Source organism: Myzus persicae, unplaced genomic scaffold (genome assembly GCF_001856785.1).
Source record: "Myzus persicae strain clone G006 unplaced genomic scaffold, MPER_G0061.0, whole genome shotgun sequence".
Lineage (NCBI taxonomy): Eukaryota > Metazoa > Arthropoda > Insecta > Hemiptera > Aphididae > Myzus > Myzus persicae.
The window spans coordinates 91,207-113,193 of record NW_019103868.1 but is presented as its reverse complement, the minus strand read 5'-3'; the positions used below and the strand labels follow the sequence as shown (position 1 = coordinate 113,193).

At 27.8% G+C, this 21,987-nt stretch overlaps 1 protein-coding gene and 1 long non-coding RNA gene across 2 annotated transcripts; one reads left to right on the top strand and one right to left on the bottom strand.

Annotated features, from left to right (window-relative positions):
* Positions 1 to 1,184: 1,184 nt before the first annotated feature.
* On the bottom strand, positions 1,185 to 3,197 carry LOC111035659 (ubiA prenyltransferase domain-containing protein 1 homolog). The gene is made up of 2 exons (XM_022317356.1): positions 2,819 to 3,197; positions 1,185 to 2,732 (listed from the first exon to the last, which is right to left on the bottom strand). Exon 2 carries the CDS (start codon positions 2,711 to 2,713, stop codon positions 1,730 to 1,732), a length of 984 nt encoding a protein of 327 aa, XP_022173048.1. The 5' UTR covers positions 2,714 to 2,732; positions 2,819 to 3,197; the 3' UTR covers positions 1,185 to 1,729.
* Positions 3,198 to 11,506: 8,309 nt separating this feature from the next.
* Positions 11,507 to 13,736, top strand: LOC111035664. The gene is made up of 2 exons (XR_002604669.1): positions 11,507 to 11,894; positions 11,979 to 13,736. It is a non-coding gene; the product is annotated as an uncharacterized LOC111035664 (long non-coding RNA).
* The last annotated feature ends 8,251 nt before the right edge of the window (positions 13,737 to 21,987 follow it).

Genomic DNA, 21,987 nt, shown 5'->3' with positions numbered 1-21,987 from the left:
TAATAAAGAATTAAAAATGTATGTTGTCTTTAAAAAAAAAAAAATAAAATATATATATTTTTTTAAATAGTTCACCCAGTATATCCACTAAATGATGATGGACAATGGATACATATGGGATATGGCATGGACTGTATTATACAATGTACTCATACATACATGAGGTACCGCTGTTTTTATACAGCAGACAATAATTTTATTATAAGGAAAATACAAACTACATTCTTTTGAATTCTATTTTAGAAGGCACTACTCACCGCCACCATTGTATTTTATGGGGTTATGTGAATCACTTTGAATTTAGTGTAAGCTAGTTAAATAATTTTACAGATCATACACTTAAAAATATATTTAATTTTTTATTGTTTTCGACTACATATTATATATTTATATGAAATGCTGTAAAATGTAAGCATTTGTTACATTTAATATTTTCTGACAAATAATACATCTTACTATCTTAATAATATTAATAACAACATTTGAATCACCTAACAATAAACATTTATTTCTTAAGTACTACATGGTTGCATAATTTGGTTCTTTCAATATTAACTATTACATCAGTTAATCAATTAATAATCTTAAATTTTATTTAAAATCTATTAAAATATTTAATGGCCAATTTTAAATCTATATTAACAGATTACTTTGGTCAAAAACAAAATTAAATTAATAATAATAATTAAAGAAACCCAATATTATAAATTATCATAATATATCAATGAATTGATTGTTCAGTTGATCAATTATTTACAAAATTTAAAATTCAGTATATTATATTAATATTATACAACATCATATACATGGGTTTATTTAAGGAAGACTTGGATTTTAAATATTTTAATTTTGTTCTTCTTAAATTTAAAATTAGAGAAATATTTAGCTTTTTTTTTTATTTTATGAGTAGATCACATTAATTACATGATATTGTAATTTATATACATAAATAATAATTACACATATATTATATGGGGTCAATCAATGTTTATACTACAAAAAACAGCCGAATTTGCATTAGAATCTTAATCAGTAAGTACTTAATGACTGTATTCAGAATAATAATAAATATTATTATGTATTATTATCAAACTACATTAAACTGTTTAATGTATATGCATATTGTATATAAATTAATATAAAATATATATTAGTAAAGGAAAATAAAAAATAATTTTGCTAAAATTAGATAAAAGATCACATGCTATTATAATAAATCAATGATAACATTGAACTCTATATCTTGATTTACCACAATGATTATATAATATTTATTTGTTAAACAAAGAACAACAATTTGTGATACTTAAATTCACATATTTAAGGAATTGTAAAAAAAAAAAATAACCAGTATTCTAATGTTATAACTTAGGTGTGTTTGTACAATAAAGATTTCTATTAAGCAAAGTAACAAACATTGTAATTAAAAATAGAATATTCAGTACATTTCAGGCAAATGAGCTGGATATTTTAGCTAAGATTTTATCAATTACATAATATAATGTATGTGTACATAGCTTTAACATTTCTTTAAACATTCATTTTTTAATACATTAATTTATTACTTATAAATTAAAAAATATAAAACTGTTACAATAATAAAAAAAAAATTCAGAATAATGTTCTCGATGCATAATAACTATACACCCTAAGGAACGTTGTTAGGACCATCGCAACCTACTGTAAGAACATTCGATACTAATAGCCATAACATTTAAATATTAGTATCTCAATTAATATTAAATGGCAAATTCGATTTGTCAGCTGCCATTACAGCCAATATATATAAAATTCCAAAAATACAATTTAAATTAGCAGTTCGTTTAGGTACAGACTGAATATTTATACCATCTCTAAACTCTCTTTCTATCTTAAACGCATAGCTCATTGTAATTAATGGCAATAAAAACCATTTAGAATATCTCACTGATAAAACAACAAACATAATATATGGAGTAAATAAAAGAAATCCATAAAAAATGATTGAGGCTGTTCGGCCTATTAATATTGCCAATGTAACAATACCAGCTTTTCTATCACTTTCTAAATCTCTTGTGTTATTACTATGTAATATAGCTTCAGTGTTTAATGCTAATGGTATAGCATAATATATTGGTTCCAAATTAAGTTGACCGGTATGCGATAAATAAGCAAATAAAACTGACGCAGGCCCAAACAGTATCAAAAATATTAAGTCTCCAAGAGCAATGTACTTGAAACCAAATCCACCGGTGTATAGAAATGAGATGCTCAAACCCCATAAATAGGCAGCAGCTAGATGACCCATTTTAGCTTGAGATATGATGGCGAGCCAAAAGAATGTAACAAAACTCAAAAAGTATAATATAGCACCTAACCTTTCAACTTCATTCTCAGACAAAATTCTATCCACCAAGGTTCGGTCATCGCTATTACGGCCATCAATGCCACGGACATAATCATAGTAGGTATTCACCACATTTCCAGCTCCATGAACCAAGGCAACCGTTAGTAGAGTCAACAGCAACGTCAGAAGACTAAATTCTATGTTGGAATTTAATTTCTGCGCTATGGTGCAGCCTAATAAGGTTGGTATTATTGATGCACTCAGTGACCAGGGCCGAATGGCTAGTACGTGAGACGGAAGTTTAGTGCGCAGGGACATAAATATTGAGGGTAGATGAGCAGCCACATTAGGCAGTGAATCAGCAGATGCAGTTCCACTGTTTGGCATTGTCTCAACACCTAGTCACCTGTGAAATAAAAGAGAAATTAAAAAGGAAAAAAAACATTTATTAATTATTAAAAAATCATTTTACCATTCAAATCAAATACTCACGGAATTAAAATTTCTCGAAGCCGAGCCAACAAGACCGGCGAGACTACTTGTCTTCGTAAGTGAATTATGTAATTACAACTCTAGTACCATGATGAAACTAATTAACTGAATATGGATCGAATATTCTATTGAGTACTGACTAGTGTATAATGTATATCCATCGGTCATCATATCAATAATCATTATTATTCATTATCATATAGCAATGTTATCAACGATAGTAACGTCATGTGTTTGTTGTACGGTTAAAACAATAAACGTGGTTACAGAAAATGAACGTCGTTTGGATGGGTTGAATGAATACGATTATATAACTACAACCTATCTATACAGTTTCTACAAAAATTATTGATAAAATAATATTCAACCTTCGTTCCAAAATATCTGAACTCTGAAGATTCCGTTTATACATTTTTTTTAAATAAAATATAAATATTGTGGTGGTCCTGTCACCGTATCAAACCATAATATTATGATCACTTGATTTGATTAATACATTTAAAAAACTACGAGTGATAAGGAACTCACATATGATGTACTATGCGTCTGCGTAGTGTGTAGTAGGAGGCCGTATGTAGTTAGTAGCCAATAGGTACCTTTTTTCTGGATCCTAGATTTAAGCATTGATTATATATACTAGTATAGTAGTATATACTAGTATATATAATCAATGATTTAAGTAATTTACTCACTAGCATGGATTATTATAATTAAGATTACGGAATTATTATATTATTAAGTATTTATAATCAATGTTACTATACATTATTTACACTCAGTACCACTTACCAGTTACCAAGCCACTGAGGTGACAATTTGGATTACTTGATACTTATGACTTATGAGGCATAGTTTTAGTATGTAGGCACCTAATTTATATCTTTATTCTTTATTATGAGTACTAAGTATTTTGTAAGTACATACCAACCTAATAAGGTTGGGTATTGAGTACATACTATTACTGTTGTTGGTAGGTACATAATATTATGTACCTATTGTAATTTATTAGCTTGTGCACATGTTTGCATTGTTCATGCACCATAAATGTATACCTAGGTACATCAAAAAAATTTGGTCAATAAGTTTGGATATGCGTTCTGTACATTTTCAATACCTATGTGATGATTTAAGTTTGTCACAAATTTTACTCATTATCAACTCTCACTAATTCCATTATTATATTATTTTACTTTCGTGCTTAAATGATAAGGATAACTTTTAAGTTTTAATTATTAATACTAAAATCATTTATAATTTTGAATATTTTTATTTCAGTTTTTGATGCTTAAGATTGACTTATTAAAAATATAAAATAGTAGATCTCAAAAAAATTTCTTGACAAACTTGAATCTGTTCAGTTGGTATGAATAAGGTACCACACTATTGTGATTTGGGGTGATGGTGCCAGAAAGCATTACAGGTATTAGGTATTAGGTACCAGGTACCTACTTAAAAATATAAATCCCCTTAAAAATGTTACTAGTTCACATATAGACAACAATTTGAATTTTAGTCATGTCTCAAATTCTCAGTCGAGATTTTAGGTATAATACCTATAATCAAATTACATTTTTCAATTTCTATATATTGCTCATGAGTTATTAATAGTTAATACTTATTAGTTATTGCTTATTAGATATTAGTTATTATGGAACAAAACCATTTTACCGAGTAACCTATTTTATCGATTGTTTATATGGACTAATGCCCTCTTTCCTAAATTTTCCTACTTTTTTACGCTTTTGCCTTTTTTGCTCCTAAACACTCGGAATTTTAGTGTCGACTGCCTAGGTTATAACGTTATGAATATTTAAATTTTCCGATTTGTTTGCACGTGTAAAGTATTATAACGTTGCCTTTTTAGTATTCACCCAAAATACTGCAGTTTACCATAATCATGTGTTATAACATTTAAAGGCTATAATAATGGTACAAAAATATAGATGTATATAATATTATGTTAATAACATATTTTATATTGATTTTACGTAGTTTAGATTGCTAGTAATACATTTAACTGTGAGAGTGAACTGCAGACACGATACACTTAGACTATATCGGATGAATAAATAATCAATTTTTTCATTTATTTTAAAATTATTTATCATTAGGAAAATAATTATTTTTATTTGTTACTACTGATGTGTGGATAATCAATAACGGTTATGTTGGTAATTGCAGCCAATGGGTATTAACGAATATTTATTTTATAGGTAGGTACCTATCAAATGATTCAAATGTCACTTCAAAGTTGCCAAAATATATACGTATTGCCGTACAGGCAAAAGTAATTCATATACTCATAATGCTCAAATTAAAAAATAAATAATAAGTATATACAGATATACTCTCTTTTATTAGGAGAAAACGACTAGAATGGTTTGGATATGTATGGTAAGCAGATGGGCAGTTAATTAAAAATGTGCTAATCAACAGAATAAATAAAACTTGGTGGTGTTGAATTATGGCCCAATCCCTAAATCAAGTACGAGTTGAATTTGTGGCTCCGTCTATGATACAGATGTACAAACTGCTCCCTCATAATAATTATCACTTCAGCTATTAGCTTATTAGAATATTTGTGTGTTACACAGGAAGAAGCACATAGGAAGGTTGAATCAGTCGTCTCCCAAAAATATTTTTTTTTTATCTGAAACATCTTATGTGAAGGGCGAGACCGGCAATTGGCGCTGCCACGCTTACGTGGCCACATGCGCGAAACATTTAATGAGTATTCAAAACAAAGGAAAATTTTTCTTAAAAAAATCTGAATGTTTTGTTTTTGATTGTGCCATGTTTATTTCTTTTAATTAGAAGCGTTTTATTATACCTAACCATCCTTTCAATTTTCATGCATATTGTCTATATACAAAATAATTTCGATGTTTCACATCTGTCAGGTATCCTGCGCTGGCTCATTTTTTTATTATTTTTTTTTTTTGTCAATGGTGTGTTTGTCCTAATTTTTTTTTAATTTTTTTAAAATTGTACATAATTGGTTATGAAAAAACTTAAATTTTTTTGGTTTAACGAAATTAAACTGCTTTATTTCATTTTGTTTAAGCTTTGTGATTTATTGTCTATTAAATCCTTCTTTTTACACATTTTCTTCGTTTTGAATCCTGTTTTCTGCATTTTATGTAAGTCTCAGATTGAACTCCAAGTAACATATCAACCGAGTTGTAGGGTGTTAGGATGGCTATGGTGTAGAACGCTGAACGACATATTTCTTTTTGAGTAAATTGTTCACACTTCTGTATTAGGGTGGCGAGTGGGTCATAATTTTATTTTTTATTTACTTCATTACTTGCATAGGCATGTGCTATACGCATCACAAAATAAATAGTGAGTCAGTTTTAATAATATAAGATCCGTTTTAAGTATCATAACATTGATATGCGTACATACTATACCGTTATATTTTAGTATTTTTTGTTCAGTCGTTGTGAAGTGTGAACTGTTTTTTTTTTGATACTTTTTTAACCTTGATAATTTTTTTAACACATGCTCAGCAACCCTACATTCCTAATATGTATTAGTTTGGATTGTTTGGAATATATTATCTATTATCTGAATACATAAAAGTACCACTGTCCACTACCACACATTGTTGAATAATACAGAATAGGTAGCTGGATTATTTTTTGGGGAAGTAAAATAATAATAATTTTTTGTTAAAAATAATTACGTATTTTCGATACTTAAAGCTTATGTTTTATTAGTTGGGCCCGTAGACTTTATTCAAAGAGGTTCATATCCTTCGTTTGGAGTGTTCCACACTGCTTCTTATCTCTTTCATAAAATGCATTACCAACTATAAATTACCCATAAATAATTTTGTTATTATGAATTTAATATGATATTGAATAATATCACTAACATTTTATATAACCATATACATTTGAAATATAAAATATTTATTAAGTTCATGTAACAGTGCAAAATAGTATAAAGTAGTATTGAGTAATGACATGATGTGAAGCATAAAGTATACGTCGAATAAAACATTATCTTATTATATGTGATTTATTTTTACACAGGTCCATATAAAAACAATTATAATATATATAAACTATAAACACCACATAAATAAGTCATTTTAACTATGATATAAATATATCATACCTACATATTATAGGTACAATATTTTAATAAATATGGAGTTATTGATAACAATAAATAAAAATAATTATTAGATTATATAATAAGAGTACTATATATGTCTACTAAATATGATAAAATTCTAAATAATTTAATTGACTATCTTAACTGATATTCACCACAATATTTAACATATTATCACTAAGAAATATTATGTAATTTTGTAGTATTCGCCCTGAATGATAATTTATTATTTAAGTACCTACAGTAAGTTATTGCAAAAAGAAATATTGTTATTACCTAATTAAATTAATGAGTTAAATCCAGACTGTAAATTAAAAAAGTGCTTAAATGTAAATTAGATATTCATATAACTAAGAAAACAATTATTAATGTATATGTATAGATAAAAAATGTAATATTAAGTAATTCAAGTAGATGTCTAGTACTGGAATGTAGGTACCTAGACATTGAGTAGGTCACTGTTATGGATGTGTTAAATTTGAATTCAGTGATAAATACTTATATATGAAAATTTCCAGTTGGTTCTATGCGGAGTCGCACTGTCAGACTAAGTATAAGTTTAAGTATATTACTATATTTTAGTGATATTATAAATACAGTGGAACCAGGATAAGTCATAAGTCACTTAAATTTCGACTTATCAGTGTTCCACTGTATATCGTTATAGTTCATTTTAACCATTCATCCATAGTCTATACCTTTCTTTACGTTCATCTCTGTATTTTTAATTTCGAGTCCACCCTAATTAGGAAAAAACTCTATTTTTAGGGGCTTGAATGCATTTTTGAGAGCTCGATGAGGCTCTTCACGCCACTCAAATGTACTCATACTACCTTCATACTTAACTACTCAGTACACACTATTACCATTTTCGTTTTTATATGAATAAGTAGATAAAGCTTTGTAAAGTCATTCATCATAACTAAATAATCCCGTAAGATCATGTACATTTGTATAAACTTAAATAGGTAGGTAAATATGTATACTATTATAATAATATATTATGTAGATACCAGACTGTATGGACGCACAATATATAAACTACTAGACACTAGAGATATTTAAACCATATACAAACTAAATGATTTTAACATAAATGCAATCATATCATTACTAAAATTAATATTTTTATTTCTTTATACAATTATTGTTAAATCTACGAAGAAAAAATTATTGTATAGCTTACAACTGATATGTTATACTTATAACATATCATTTGTTATTTAGACAATAAATTAGGCGTTTTATTAATAGCTATCAATTATTAAAAACTAAAATTTTGAAAAATCATGGATGATATATATTTTATTATATTTTACTATACATATTATATTACCTATATAACTTATACACTTATAATTACATTTTAAATAAAATTGTATTAAAAATGTAATATCTCCAGAATAGTAATTAATTAAGTATCTACCATCTACATTAGGTAACATTTATTTTGTGGTTAAGAAAAAAAAATTAATATTTAATAATAAAAAAGTGAACACTCTGAATTCAACTATTATGGTTAATTGGTAAACAGTTTAAATCAGAACCAAACAAAAATTCATTTTTAATATGAAGAAAAAAATTAGAAGCCATGACAATTGATGACATATTGACATACATAAATATATTTTATAAGTAAACAAAGATGGCTTGGTGAGGTGTGGTAGTACGTTCTGAGCTTACGTACAGGCCGTCATTGCTAGCACTCGGATGGGGTGGTCATCTGGGTTTTAAGCAACACATCCTTGTCACACATATAAACGTGTCCCAACCAACAGAGTTGAAGCCATAATCCAAATTAAAAAAAAAAAAACTAACAAAGATTAATCATTGATTTTGAAGAATATACATGTAGTCCTTTTTTCATATTATGTGTCTATAATTTGTAAACTTATCAAGACTTTGAAAAATAAAATCGTCCCCATATTCACACAAAACAAGAAAAAGTGTTGTACATGACAATAATTTATTTGGCCGATATTAATTAAAAACATTTAATAGCGGAGTTCCGATTTGTCATAAATGGTGATAGTTAAAGTTAATACAACTATTTAAATAATTATCATTAAAATAATTAAATGTATAATTCAAATCATTCATTATTTTTTGTTAAAGGAGTCATTAAAAATAAAAAAACTTTTTTTTTTTATGTTTTAATTCGAACAACAAAACGCATGGACGAAAAATATACTTTAAGTCTTTAAAACAATATTCACACACTTATCAGTATAAAGCATACACTATACCCACTATATATTGTTGAATGTAAATAATATTATTTTATTTAGGTTACCAAATTTTTTAGAGATTAATAGGTACTATTGTAAATAAAAAGATATTCAATACCATTAAAATAATATTGCGTCAATACGAATAACCGTAGCAATATTAACATCGTTAAGACTAATGGATATCTTAATCAGATTCTCCGTGTTAACGGTTATGTAATTAATGTTTCCTGTGTAGTTTGTGTAGTAGGAATTATAATTTATTGATAATTAATGTTAATTATATATTCACATCTCAAGTATAAAATAATTGTTTTTTTATCAAAATGTTTATCAGAGTCGATTATAACTTATAAGTAGTTTTTGTGCAATATCGATTTTATTCATCTATAATTTATTATAGTATTATATAATAGCATTAATTAGTTCTAATATTTTAATAATATTCATAAATAGAACACCATTAATTGTATAAATACTATTTAGAAGGTATTTATGAAAATTGATGATAAAAGTCGTATAAAAAAATGTATTAGACCATGAGAAAGATACAGCACTGATTTTCATTTTCTTTAATCATTAAATTAAAAATAAAATTACACTTAGATTAGTTATACTTTGATAAGTTGCCAAAATGCCGTCAATCAATTTGTCTATATATATTTTTTAAAAGATGACTGTAACGATTAACATAGACCTGCTTAACGCCGTATATTGTCTGCACTACAGGAATGTATAATAAGTTGTTTGTTGGAACGCCTAAAAAAACTATATCTTCCAGGTCAGTCCGATCGATGTAGTTAAGTGATACGAATTTAAAAACAGATTTAAATTTAGCATTAATTGTATATGAATCGGTCAAAATACATTCAAAACATTTTTATATTTTTGGACATTAGTAACTGTGAAAAAAATTTAAAGGGAAACTTATTACGCTGACTGCTCTTGGTGAATTCAAATTTAGGATTCTTTTCACTTCAATACATCGATCAGACTGATAACAAAAACTATGAAATGTAGTCTTTTAGTTGGTTTTAATAAATCAGTTGGATGAATAGTGTCTTTTTCTTTTTGTATTTTGAGTTTTTTTTATACACCTGGTTGGTGAAGGTTTTTTGTTACACATTACAATAAAATGTATACATATAATTTTAATTACTTATTATAATTAAAATGTCAGTTTGAGCGTCACACGTATTTTGTACGGGTTCTTACGCACTTATATTACGCGTCTATAACATCTCCGTAATCAACCCTTTTTTTATTGAAAAAAATGCTTATATTTTTGATCTTTGATTGAAAAATTAAATTCACATTTAAAAGCTTTTGTGTTTATGTTAATAGAAAAGAAATATTTAGGTAACCTTAAAAAAAATATCGTTATTTAAAAATAAATATAATGCAATGTTCTTCTACCTATAGACCGCTGGTGCTCGAAAATATTAATTAATATAGAATTAATTTATTACTTTTTAAAATATTATTTTCATAATTTGTATATCTTACCATTCATGTTTGTACTACTTTTTTTAAATATATATTTGTCATTCAAACACATGTTCCAATATGTAACTAAATTTATTCACATTTTAGTGATTTTACAGTGTTTAAATAATATTATTCATTACGTTGGAATTTAAAAACGGAAATTTTTATAAAAACCACTTTCGATATTTAATTATTTTAACACATAAATTGAAAACAAATATTGGAAGTTGATATCTTAAAATATTGAATATTGTAATTTTGCAGTAAATTATATTAAAATGAACAAATATTCTTATTGTTTAGATTTTTAGTAATAATAATTAATAAACTATGCATCACACGACCGTAATGTGTTAATACAGATTTATCTTGTTTTGTGGATATTGGACGTTTTACTGATAGCTGATAAGTGATATTTCAGGTCATAGATGCGTCTGTGATTAAATTTGCATGATTTCTGAATGAAGCGAGTATATTATCTAGTATAGGTAGTAGGGTATTTTATCTCGTTGGCTCTTTTTGAAGTTTAAAGTTGGTATTGGTAAAGATTTGTAATTTTTATTTTTAAGGTCCAAAAAATAATGCTGAAAGTTAATCCAATCATACTAATTTAAAACAAAAATTATTTATGCTATCGTTTTTATACAATAATAATGTCATATTTTGAGATTTATTTTAATTTAATTTAAATAAAGTTATTACTATAAATTATATTATACAACAATGATTCATAATGTATTTAACCATTAACATTTTTATGAGTAACTTAACTAGTGTTATCTACTTATTCTATAATTTATAAACAACTTTTTAAATAGAGAAAATCTCAATGAGGTGTTTTTTTTTTTGTATTCAAATTTATATTATTATTTATTATATAATTATATGACAATCTTGTACCGTGGTGAGGTGTCTAAAACTTATTTTCTGCTATTTTTCATTAACTGTCAGAACATAATACAATCTACAATCTACAATTTTCCAAGCAAAAGTCAGTCGGTACATTTATATTGAATTTGTTTATGTCGTACAACACATAGTTAAACCGTTTTGTCAGTTTTGAAAACCAATGGATCTTTCATCGTTCAGCTTCAGAATTTCAGCTACAAGTCTATTGAAATGGCCAGACCAAAGCGAGTGTATATTATGACAAGTTTACTACCATACACCAGGACTGGGAATACATTAGATATCTATAAGGCCGTGCCCGGGCGTATAAGGATGTTTCTGGTTTGGTAAATGCACTACGTGCGCTAGTCGTTGGATTTGAATATATTAGTATATTATTAGAAAATTATAAAATACGTTTTCATGTGTAGTTATCGAGTCTCGGGCAAGATGTCAAGAAGCTTGGAGAGTCCACGCCCTTTTTGGTGACGAAAATACACACAGCGTCTATAATTTAAATATCCGTTCTGCTTTGCTCATTATAATATTTAATTGTTTTGAGTGACTGTGCGTTTAATATATGCAACCAACTGCCAGCCGCCAGAGGGAAATGTTTATCTACTGGAAAACCAATTGCAGTTTTGACTGCACTACTGTAGATGTATTTATAATAATCATTATTTTAAAGGCTATACATCAATTATATACTTGTGTCAAGCGTTTCATACAAAATAAATACAAATTTTGCTTTGTATTTTTTTTCGATAGGAAATAGATACTTATTTGTTACTAGAATTTTGTAACAATATGCCTAATTATTGTTACTTGTGTATACGCCAGGTTTCGAAAAGTTTAAACGATAATTGTGAACAAGTGGAATTCCAGCGGTTTTAACGCAGTAAATAGTTCTTACAAAATATGTTCTGTAAAATATGTTTCTGAGGAAAATTCATAATAATTAATATTAAAGAGTTAAACTTCAATAATAAAATTATCCCAACACCGTAAATAATAGATTATAAATATATAATTACATTGAATACGTCAATGATGTATGATGCAAAAACATAATAGTCACTTTATATTTACTTATAAAAATGTTAACAATTTATCAATAATATGTAAACACGTTTTATAAATATTTTAGTTGGCCGTTAAGTATTAAGTTGGTATTATTTTCAAAGACTAACATGTTTAAGGTCATTTATTTTTTAACAATTTTTCTATTTTCATTTCTGACCTTGTCAAGGACGATGCATAATTAGACTTGTAGTGCAGTTTGTTATTGATTTAAGATTTTCCTTAACAATACATATTACAGTACGATTTAATATAACCTCGTACAATATATTTTAATAATATTAATAGAAGGTAATTTTCTATACCTATACAAAATGTACAAAACAATATTATAATTTTATATTTTTACTTAATGAAAACAATGAATTGTCTACGAGGGACGTATATTTAGGAGTATAAAAGTTGACCTCCCCCTCCCCTCCAAAATGTTTTAAAACAATATTATTTTTCAAGATGCAGCTTTATGTAAAATATAATTTTGAATTTGTTTTAAATAATATTTTGTATAAACTATTCGACTATATTGACTATGTTGAGCATAACATAATAATCGTGTAGCGTTTATACTGCAGGTATATGGTCATTATACTTTGTATAAATTAATTCTGGTTTACATAAAATTTAATTTTTACGAATTCTGTACTAAATATTTGCAAAAAAATCCATTTGATGGGAAACGGAGGCAGAGGCCTAAGGAAATGTATGTATTTTATGCTTAGGAGAGATTTGGCAACAAAAAGTTGAACTGTTTGTGACGCAAACTTAAAAAAAATTAATCATGTACATATATAGTCCAACAAATTCGGGGAATTCTTCAACAATGTGTAGTTAAATGAGCTCCAGACTTTTTATTTGGTAAAAATTCTCAAATATTAACATACAACAATGATATTATATTATCATGTAGAAATATTATGATGTCATGCGGAAATATTTTATTTGATGTACGTTTAACCCTATGGAAATCAATAATCTAAATTAAATAAACAAGATAAAATGTGTTAACCACTTGAATATAACATGTAATCAGTAAAAAATGGGTCGTCGGAAGTCACAACAACAGTGAATATACGCGTCATTCAAATAAACATCAGTCGTTAAAATAATTCTTCCACCTACAAGAGACGATGAAAATAAACTATATAATAATATTTTAAGAGCCTTAGGCTGGCAAGAGCTGAGGTTTGTCTGAGAGGTGTGTCGAAGTCATTATAAATTAGGAGACGAGTATTTTTCTTTTTATTTATTATTTACGTAGGTACCTACTTTAATTTGATAATGTTTCGTTTGATTAATACAATCGATCAACATTCAGCGTGTCCGTAGGGGCACGACTTCTGTTTGTGAACTAAAAAGTTACATTTGAAATTTTTGTTTCAAATTTACAGCGCTTTTCATTTTTAATTGGCCTTTTTCAATACATTTTTACTGCTGTTTGTGCATTCTTGGATAATAACATGCCCATTTAATTATTATATCGAAGCAATTATGTACCTCTAGTGTATACTGTATAATATAGTAATTGTTATTATTTTCTCACATTTTTTCTCAAATGTTTGAAAACATGTAATTCTATATCAATAAATTATAACACGAAAATTCACATAAATATTCTTCAATTGTTTTCTTTTCGGATGTAACAAATAATCCATCATTAGTTTCCATAGTATGCTTAAAAGATGCCCAATATGTACTATTTTGTATTAAACCCAACAAAAAAAGTTAGGGATCATAGATGAGAAGTGATAACAATTAAAATTGGGTAAGACGACCGAAATTATATTAAAAAATAAATTTTCCAAAAAATTATAAATCCTCAGACTTAAAGCATATCGAGGGATATTCAAACTTATACTACAAGTATAATGACTACCGAGTGCAACGTGCTTTGTTTTTTGGACCTGTGCTGGTACACACGAATACTAGACCAGTGTTTGGAAATCACGCGTTTGTAAACGTGCGTTCGACGAGAACAATAATAGCAATATCATAATGATGTACTGATGTTAAAATATATATAAAAAAAATAAGGTAATATGAAATTAACAGTATTAAGGCGTCTCCTGTCTTCTAGTGAAACGACTTGTCACCAAACAGTTTCGTCAAACGTCAGACATAAACACTAAACCTAGTATAATCTGTCTAAATCTCGTGGTTATTAACTTTGCACTTGGAGTATAGATCATGTTATATTCATTGGTTATTTTATTAAAAACTAATGATAGAATCGGTACCCATTTAGCAGCGTACATAAAAATGTATTTTATAATGTAAAATTGTGCACACTATTATAATATAATATTATCATACAAAATCATCGTAATATCAATAACTTATTGCATCGATTTTTATTTTTTTTCATTTGGATTGAAACAACGTTATCGACCCTACAGGCCTTCCAAATTAATAAAATATTATATAATATAATATACAGGTACCTACTACACGCAGCGTTAGGGTTTTTGTGAGGTATAGGATTTTTCAAAAGTATAATAATACATATGATATGATATTATATAACATGATATTATTATAGTTCTCGAGTTATAAATATATGTCACCCTCACTTTTAGCATATTGTTATTCCGTGTATTAACGACTTACTGTCATTTCCATTTTGAAGTCCATTTTAAAGAATGGCTTATGTAAGTAGGAGCGCAATTTTTTCAAATTTGTTGCTAATATAAAACTGAATGATTTTGAAGACACATATTTCTTAGAACTTACATTCTTTGTTCGCTGCTACATTCAAATTGTATAAACTATACTTATATTTTGACATCTATATGTTTTTATTTTCTTACCTTTCTCAAAAATTCGATTTTTAAAAATCAACATGATGATTTCATAATTAACTATAGATACCGATTCACACCAGAGCATTAATATTCAGATTAAAAAATAAAAAATAATATATAGGAACTGAGTTGTGGTTTAATGCGTGATAAAGTACATATGCTGCAGTGATATATATAAACATATTTTTCCCTCAATCCCTTGATGTAACTATTAATTATTGAAAACAAATTATCAAGCTAAATTTTTGTATATTCATTATAATTATTGTACTATTATTATGGTTGTACTATTGTTTACAGATAACGGAAGATCTACCAAGTGAATAGGTATCATGAGACTAAAAAGTTCCATCGGTGTGACAACATTTCTAGGAGAACTTGAACATAAGAGCTTTACATTGAGCTGTTTGCACCCGTAGCTGGCAGGGTCATACGTAAAATACCCGCTTGACACCGTCCGCCGAACAAGAAAAGTTTGAGAAACCGGAAACGCGAATGAAGTCGTTATATTTGGGTAAGCTGTCGGCCGGGAGGTGCATAGCTCAATAGCTGTTATTGGTAAGGGAAGCTGTGCATCATCAAAATAAAGACAGGGACTCCTATCCACATAAACAGGGCCGCTTTGGTCTATTTAACGGTTACGCTACTGTGTATTGTAGGTAGGTTAGGATTTTTTTATCTACATGGTCAATATTTATCTAACCAACAAAAAGCTTCGTGAAAAGCATATTTCTACATTTTATTAATAATTATATATTTTTTTTTACCCGCAAATACCGAGTTAGAGTGTTAGTAAAATACATTTTTTATCAGTAAGAATAATATAATATGTAGTGTAAATTAGTACTAGTCGTAAGCAGTACCTATAAGTTATAACACCATTACACCAATGTAATAACACGTGTTAGGTATTAATATAGGCATTTGATCGTTATTGATTACGCTGACAATATATAAAATTATTAGTAAAAAAAGGTGTGTAAGTATACATATTACATTGTATGCGTACACTGACCTCATGTATGCCTTAAATATTTATACCTACTTTATTTTGTTTTATTAAAGAATACTATTATATCTACTACATTTTACCAAGCGAATTTCTAACGTTATTGACAAATGTAACTAATGTAAGTGTGTGACCATCTTATTCGTAATTTAAAAGAAAAATAATAATTTTAGTTATTTTGTTGTAAATTATTTTAAAATACTGTTCATAATGTAACTAAAAAAACTAAAAAATATAGAATATATAGTGTTAAATAGTAGCTCTGCTATTAATCATTTGTGCGTCGTATTATGTATTATTTAAAATTTTATAATTTTAAATCTATACCTTTTAATTCTTTTTAGAATTTATATGATTTATATATGTATTTAATATTATACATCCATTTCTTGATAGTTATAATTTATATTACTTTACTGATAACTATTATGAGAAACATTTTTTAAATTTATTGAGTATTATGATGGTATCGTTAGAATTTTTAATGAAATCATGTCCACAATATTTATTAATTAATTTTTATTTTTCCATGATCATACTTTTACATAATTTGTATAAGTAATATAATATTATTATATTACTTAGGAAAAAAATTGTTTATGTTAAAATTAGCCGTTATGTTTAAAAAATGTGTCTTTTAAACTGATGAATAAATTAAATACATTTTATTTTTAAAAGCTGTAAATACGTTTGGATTTAGAATCGAAATTTAATATTAAAACATTTCTAGAGGTACATTATTGTTGGTTATATTATTATTTTAATGGATATACATATAAGATATATTCTGGTTTAATAAGTCTCCATTCATATTCATTTAAAGCACTATTTTATTAATGTATAATATATTTCTATAGTTACTTTGTAGTATTCTTTTGTTTCTATTAGATACTCTAATTGTTGAACTATTATAGCTGTGGTCTAGAAGCTAATAATAATAAAAGATATATATTCATTAATTATTTCTTGAATAATTGATAACATTATGAAGATTTGTCATTGCCGTTTTTTATAAAATTACAAAACATTACTTGACTTTTTTACCTTGGAATAATACAGTAATTATTAATTGATAAACTATACTGGGAGGCCCTGCATTCTCAATTATCACTAGTTTTTTTGAGCATTTTTTATCAATCTTATATAATGTATAATTTACTAAGAAAATATACCTATAAACTCTAATATACCTATTACACTTGACATTCATCTTGATGTTTTGATTCATATTCGGCATCTGGAAGTTATCACACCTCCACAATCCAACCATACCTAATGAGTGCTACAGATAAAAACATTATAAAAAAACTTGAAAATGTAAGACTAACCAAACCGATAGATATACAATTATGACAAGTGACAACGGTTATGTAAATACGTTTATATTATGGAATACAAAATTACAAACACATAATTATAGATAACTACATTTAAATAAATTAAAAATATGTATTAATGTACTATAAATATTACCAATATTAGCTACCTAATCATGCAGTATTAGAGTACTATATTCAAAGCATTTAAAACAATTCAGAATAGTGAATACATGTACCCGACGCTTGATATTCCGTTGATTTCACAATACTTATCAGTGATCATTATGTCCCACTAGTTGACCTTATCTTCACATGAACGAAAACTAACAAATCTATTTTTTCATTTCATTATCAGTTATTAAATCATATAATATAATAGTTATGTCAACTATGGGTTACTAACAACCTACAAACAAAGGGTTTTCGTTTTTAACACTATTGTCTGAGATCAGAGCACAATTTATTTGGATAAAACAATATTTAGAAAATTATTAAACACGAAATAAGATCTACCATTCAAAAAGTAGTTGAAGTAAATTTAAATATTATCAGTACCTATAACCTATCATAATTCGAGCAATGCCATGAGCATATTTTGTATATTACTGTATGATATATTTTATGACACTATGTTAGCTAGTAGTCTACACTCGAGAATGTGGTTAAACCTCCACGTTTTTTTCAAATAAATAATAAACATAAAAATATTTTTATAAAACATATTATAATATATTATATTAAGTATAATTGGATTTATAAATTCGAACTTTTCCTAATGTTGTTCAAACTTTTAGCAAAATCGAATAGTACCTACTACGTATACGTAGTATATATTCATATAAACCGTTTTCAGAATCTTTATAACTTTAAGTGTACATTGACATAATAATATACGAGTATTTTTGTAAAGTAAATTTATATTGTCCTGTAAAAACTTTACGGGCTAAAGAAAAAAATAATCCATTTGGTTGTTAAACTTATAAGCGTCATGTGGTAGCTGGTAAGTAAGTTTTGTGACGTTTAGTATAATGATATTTTGTCGTCTCTATTTGAAACATACTAACATAGTAATGATAAGTTCCACTCATTGTACTCTCTTCCGATTTAATTTCAATTAAACGAACAGGACAGGTTCATTGGTTCAAGGAAGGAAGCTGGTTAATAACCCATTGTATAATGTGATTTATACGGCATTATTATATTAATATTATTATTACAATAAGAGACGCATTAATAAAAGTACACGATATTAATAACGTGATATTATTTTCTTTTGTGCTTACTGCTTAGGTTTAAAGGGTTTTAAAGGATTGAAGGATATTCGATTTGCTTCATATGCAGACAAAGACCGATGCTCGAATATAACGGAGTATAAAGTGAAATAAATTATATAAAAATGATCTTCTCTTAAAGGGAACAAAGAATAATTGAAAAAAAATCAATAAAACTATGGACTGAAAATAAGTAGTTACAGGTAATGAAATGTTACATGTTAATCTGTAGTGACCTATTTCCCAATTTATTATCTATATAAATGTATAATATTTTGTTTTTCAACTGGAGCGGAATATTTCAGTTTACCATCGTAATAAAATGTCGAGTTCAATGAACCGTCAACCGCCTGCTGTTCGTGGCATTTACATGTGTCTTTTTTTTTAATTGTCCAATCCAGGAAAAAAGCATACTTTACTTCACGGCACGTTATATTTTAATATTTTAATAACATTAAAAAAAAAAACCTGTCGTTTTAGATCGAAAATTATCCATTTAAACGACACCGTCTCTCGGCATAATATGCAATTCATATTACGGATCCGTCTGTTTAAACACAAATAATATTAAGTCGAAGACACGGAGGTGGAGGTCGTGTACAAATTACAAATGCCAGAGAAAAAAATATGAAATGACAGCAAACAATAACAAAGGGTTCGTTTCGCGTGTGGATATAATATCGACGTTCGCACTTATATATAATCGAACAGCCGCGTTGTATGAAAAAGAATAGCAGAGCGCGCGTGCGTGTAGGTACATATGAATGTGACAATCAGACTTGACAGAGTTGAACGTAGATGTATTTCAACATACATGGTGTCAGTGTCTTTCAAATTTGATCAAGATGGTTCTCACGAGATTCCCAACAATTTTATTAATTTATAAAACATACACATACAATAGCAAACGAAATATCGAGATAACTATAATATACAAATTCCTATTACATTGCATTTCTACAGGTATTAGCTGACTTACTACTCAAAATTTCGCAGTATTTTCGTATTTTCGTGGTGCAGCTGATTATGAATAAATCAATTCATAATGTAATATAAAATACGTTTTGCCGTCGCTGTAGAATAAAAACAAACAGTTACTAACTGCGGTTAAGTAATGACTAGGTAATGGCTATAATATTACTGTACAGTTATGATTTAAAAATGATAAAAAAAAAAGGTCACGGAGGGAGAATCGAATTCGCCCCCCGCCCCTTGACAGGCACACGATGACTTGGGTGAACACAATATTATGTCCTATATTATACCGAGGCGTACAATAATACAATAATTAATAACCAAAAATATTTAATTATATAATCATTGCAATATTATAATCGTAATATCAATTATTGTCTCTGCCGGGCGGCTTTTATTGTTTGTTTTTGTTTTCGTCCAAGCGACCGTCGCCGTCGTCGTCAGCTGTTCGCTCGTCCCGCGGACGGCAGCTGCTCGGCGCGCGGCTCGATCGATGCGTCGGGGGTGGAGGGCATAATACTCGCGCACGCGCGTTCTTCCGTTGCCGAAGCCGAGGAATTGGGTCACTCCGCGGCCACCATCGGCGCGCGCGTGAAAAACGGGACGCACAGCTCGGTCCGCAGGTCGCCCGGCGGTAATAGCCGCTGTGGCACAGTTATTGACACGCTGCGTGTGGACCGTATTATAATGTTTATTTTGCATAAAATGTAATTAATAACGGATAATATTTAAGAAGATAATATTATATCGATGCATTTTTCGTATTATCACATAAGAATACTATAGTATCGACGTATATTATATAATACGACCTGTTTTTAGGTAATACCGTATACAGTGTACACCTATAATACCCATAACCGGGTAATCGGGCTTAAACTAGGATGGCGGCTTACATGCAGTGAATTCGGTGCCTTGTTCGAAACAAATAGTTATACGCCTCCCCACCACGTCACTCGATCACCCCCGTGGGCTCTCGAATACAAATTAAACGCGTAGGACGAACATAGTTATATATATATATATATAATATCAGATATTAATACAACAATCAATATACCACCACTGAGTGGCAAGTTAAGAAATTAATACCAATATGTCATTAACACAATTATATAGTGTTCACCCGTTTGGCCGTCTACATAACTTATATAGTAATAATAATAATAATAATAGTTACTATAATTATTGTTATTACCTATATACTTTACAATTATTGTAATTTTTAAATCAGTGGGATATGTGTCGACTTTATATTATATTTTGTTTAAAAAACAAAGGATTTCTAAGGTGAGTTTTTTCGAAACTGTAATCTGTCGTTTGCTCTAATCCTCATTTACATCAACCCTATTATAATAATTTGTTAATATAATTAAATACTTACAGTTTAATACCATAATTTTGTAATATTTTTACCCTTAACTTCTACATCCCCAATGCTCCACTGACCGATTGACCTTCCAGTATCATAGATATTACGACAAAGAAAATAAGATTTGGACGTTTTGGTACTGCTATATTATATTTTTACTATTAAGGTTTTGCTAATTCAGAGCAATTCGCTTACATTAAAATCGTTGACAAATCATCAAAAATTATTTCACTAGATTATAAATTAATTTAATAGGTACCTATTACGTATGATTTGTGATAACTTATAGAAAATAATCGAGAACAATAATATTGTTTTTGAAATTTTCAATGGTAGATTCATAGGGCACATTGAAAATATTGTCCTACCAAACTAAGAGCTTAAATGTCATTTCTTCTTATTTAATTTAATTTTACTACACTACTGGTAGGTTATATTTAAAAGGGACCTTATCCAGCTCTTGTTGTAATCACTAATGTATACGACTGTTAAAAAACTATGTAAACGCATTGTGTTAGTAAGGGCCAAGAAGGAGTGAAAGAGAGTGATGTCTTTCACAACTTATTATCAAATGATTAAAAAATAAGATTAACATATATTTAATACATTTTGTGCA

What these genes read in the sequence shown, in the direction of transcription:
- LOC111035659 (XM_022317356.1), bottom strand. Translation starts at nt 2,713, where the DNA reads ATGCCAAACAGTGGAACTGCATCTGCTGATTCACTGCCTAATGTGGCT.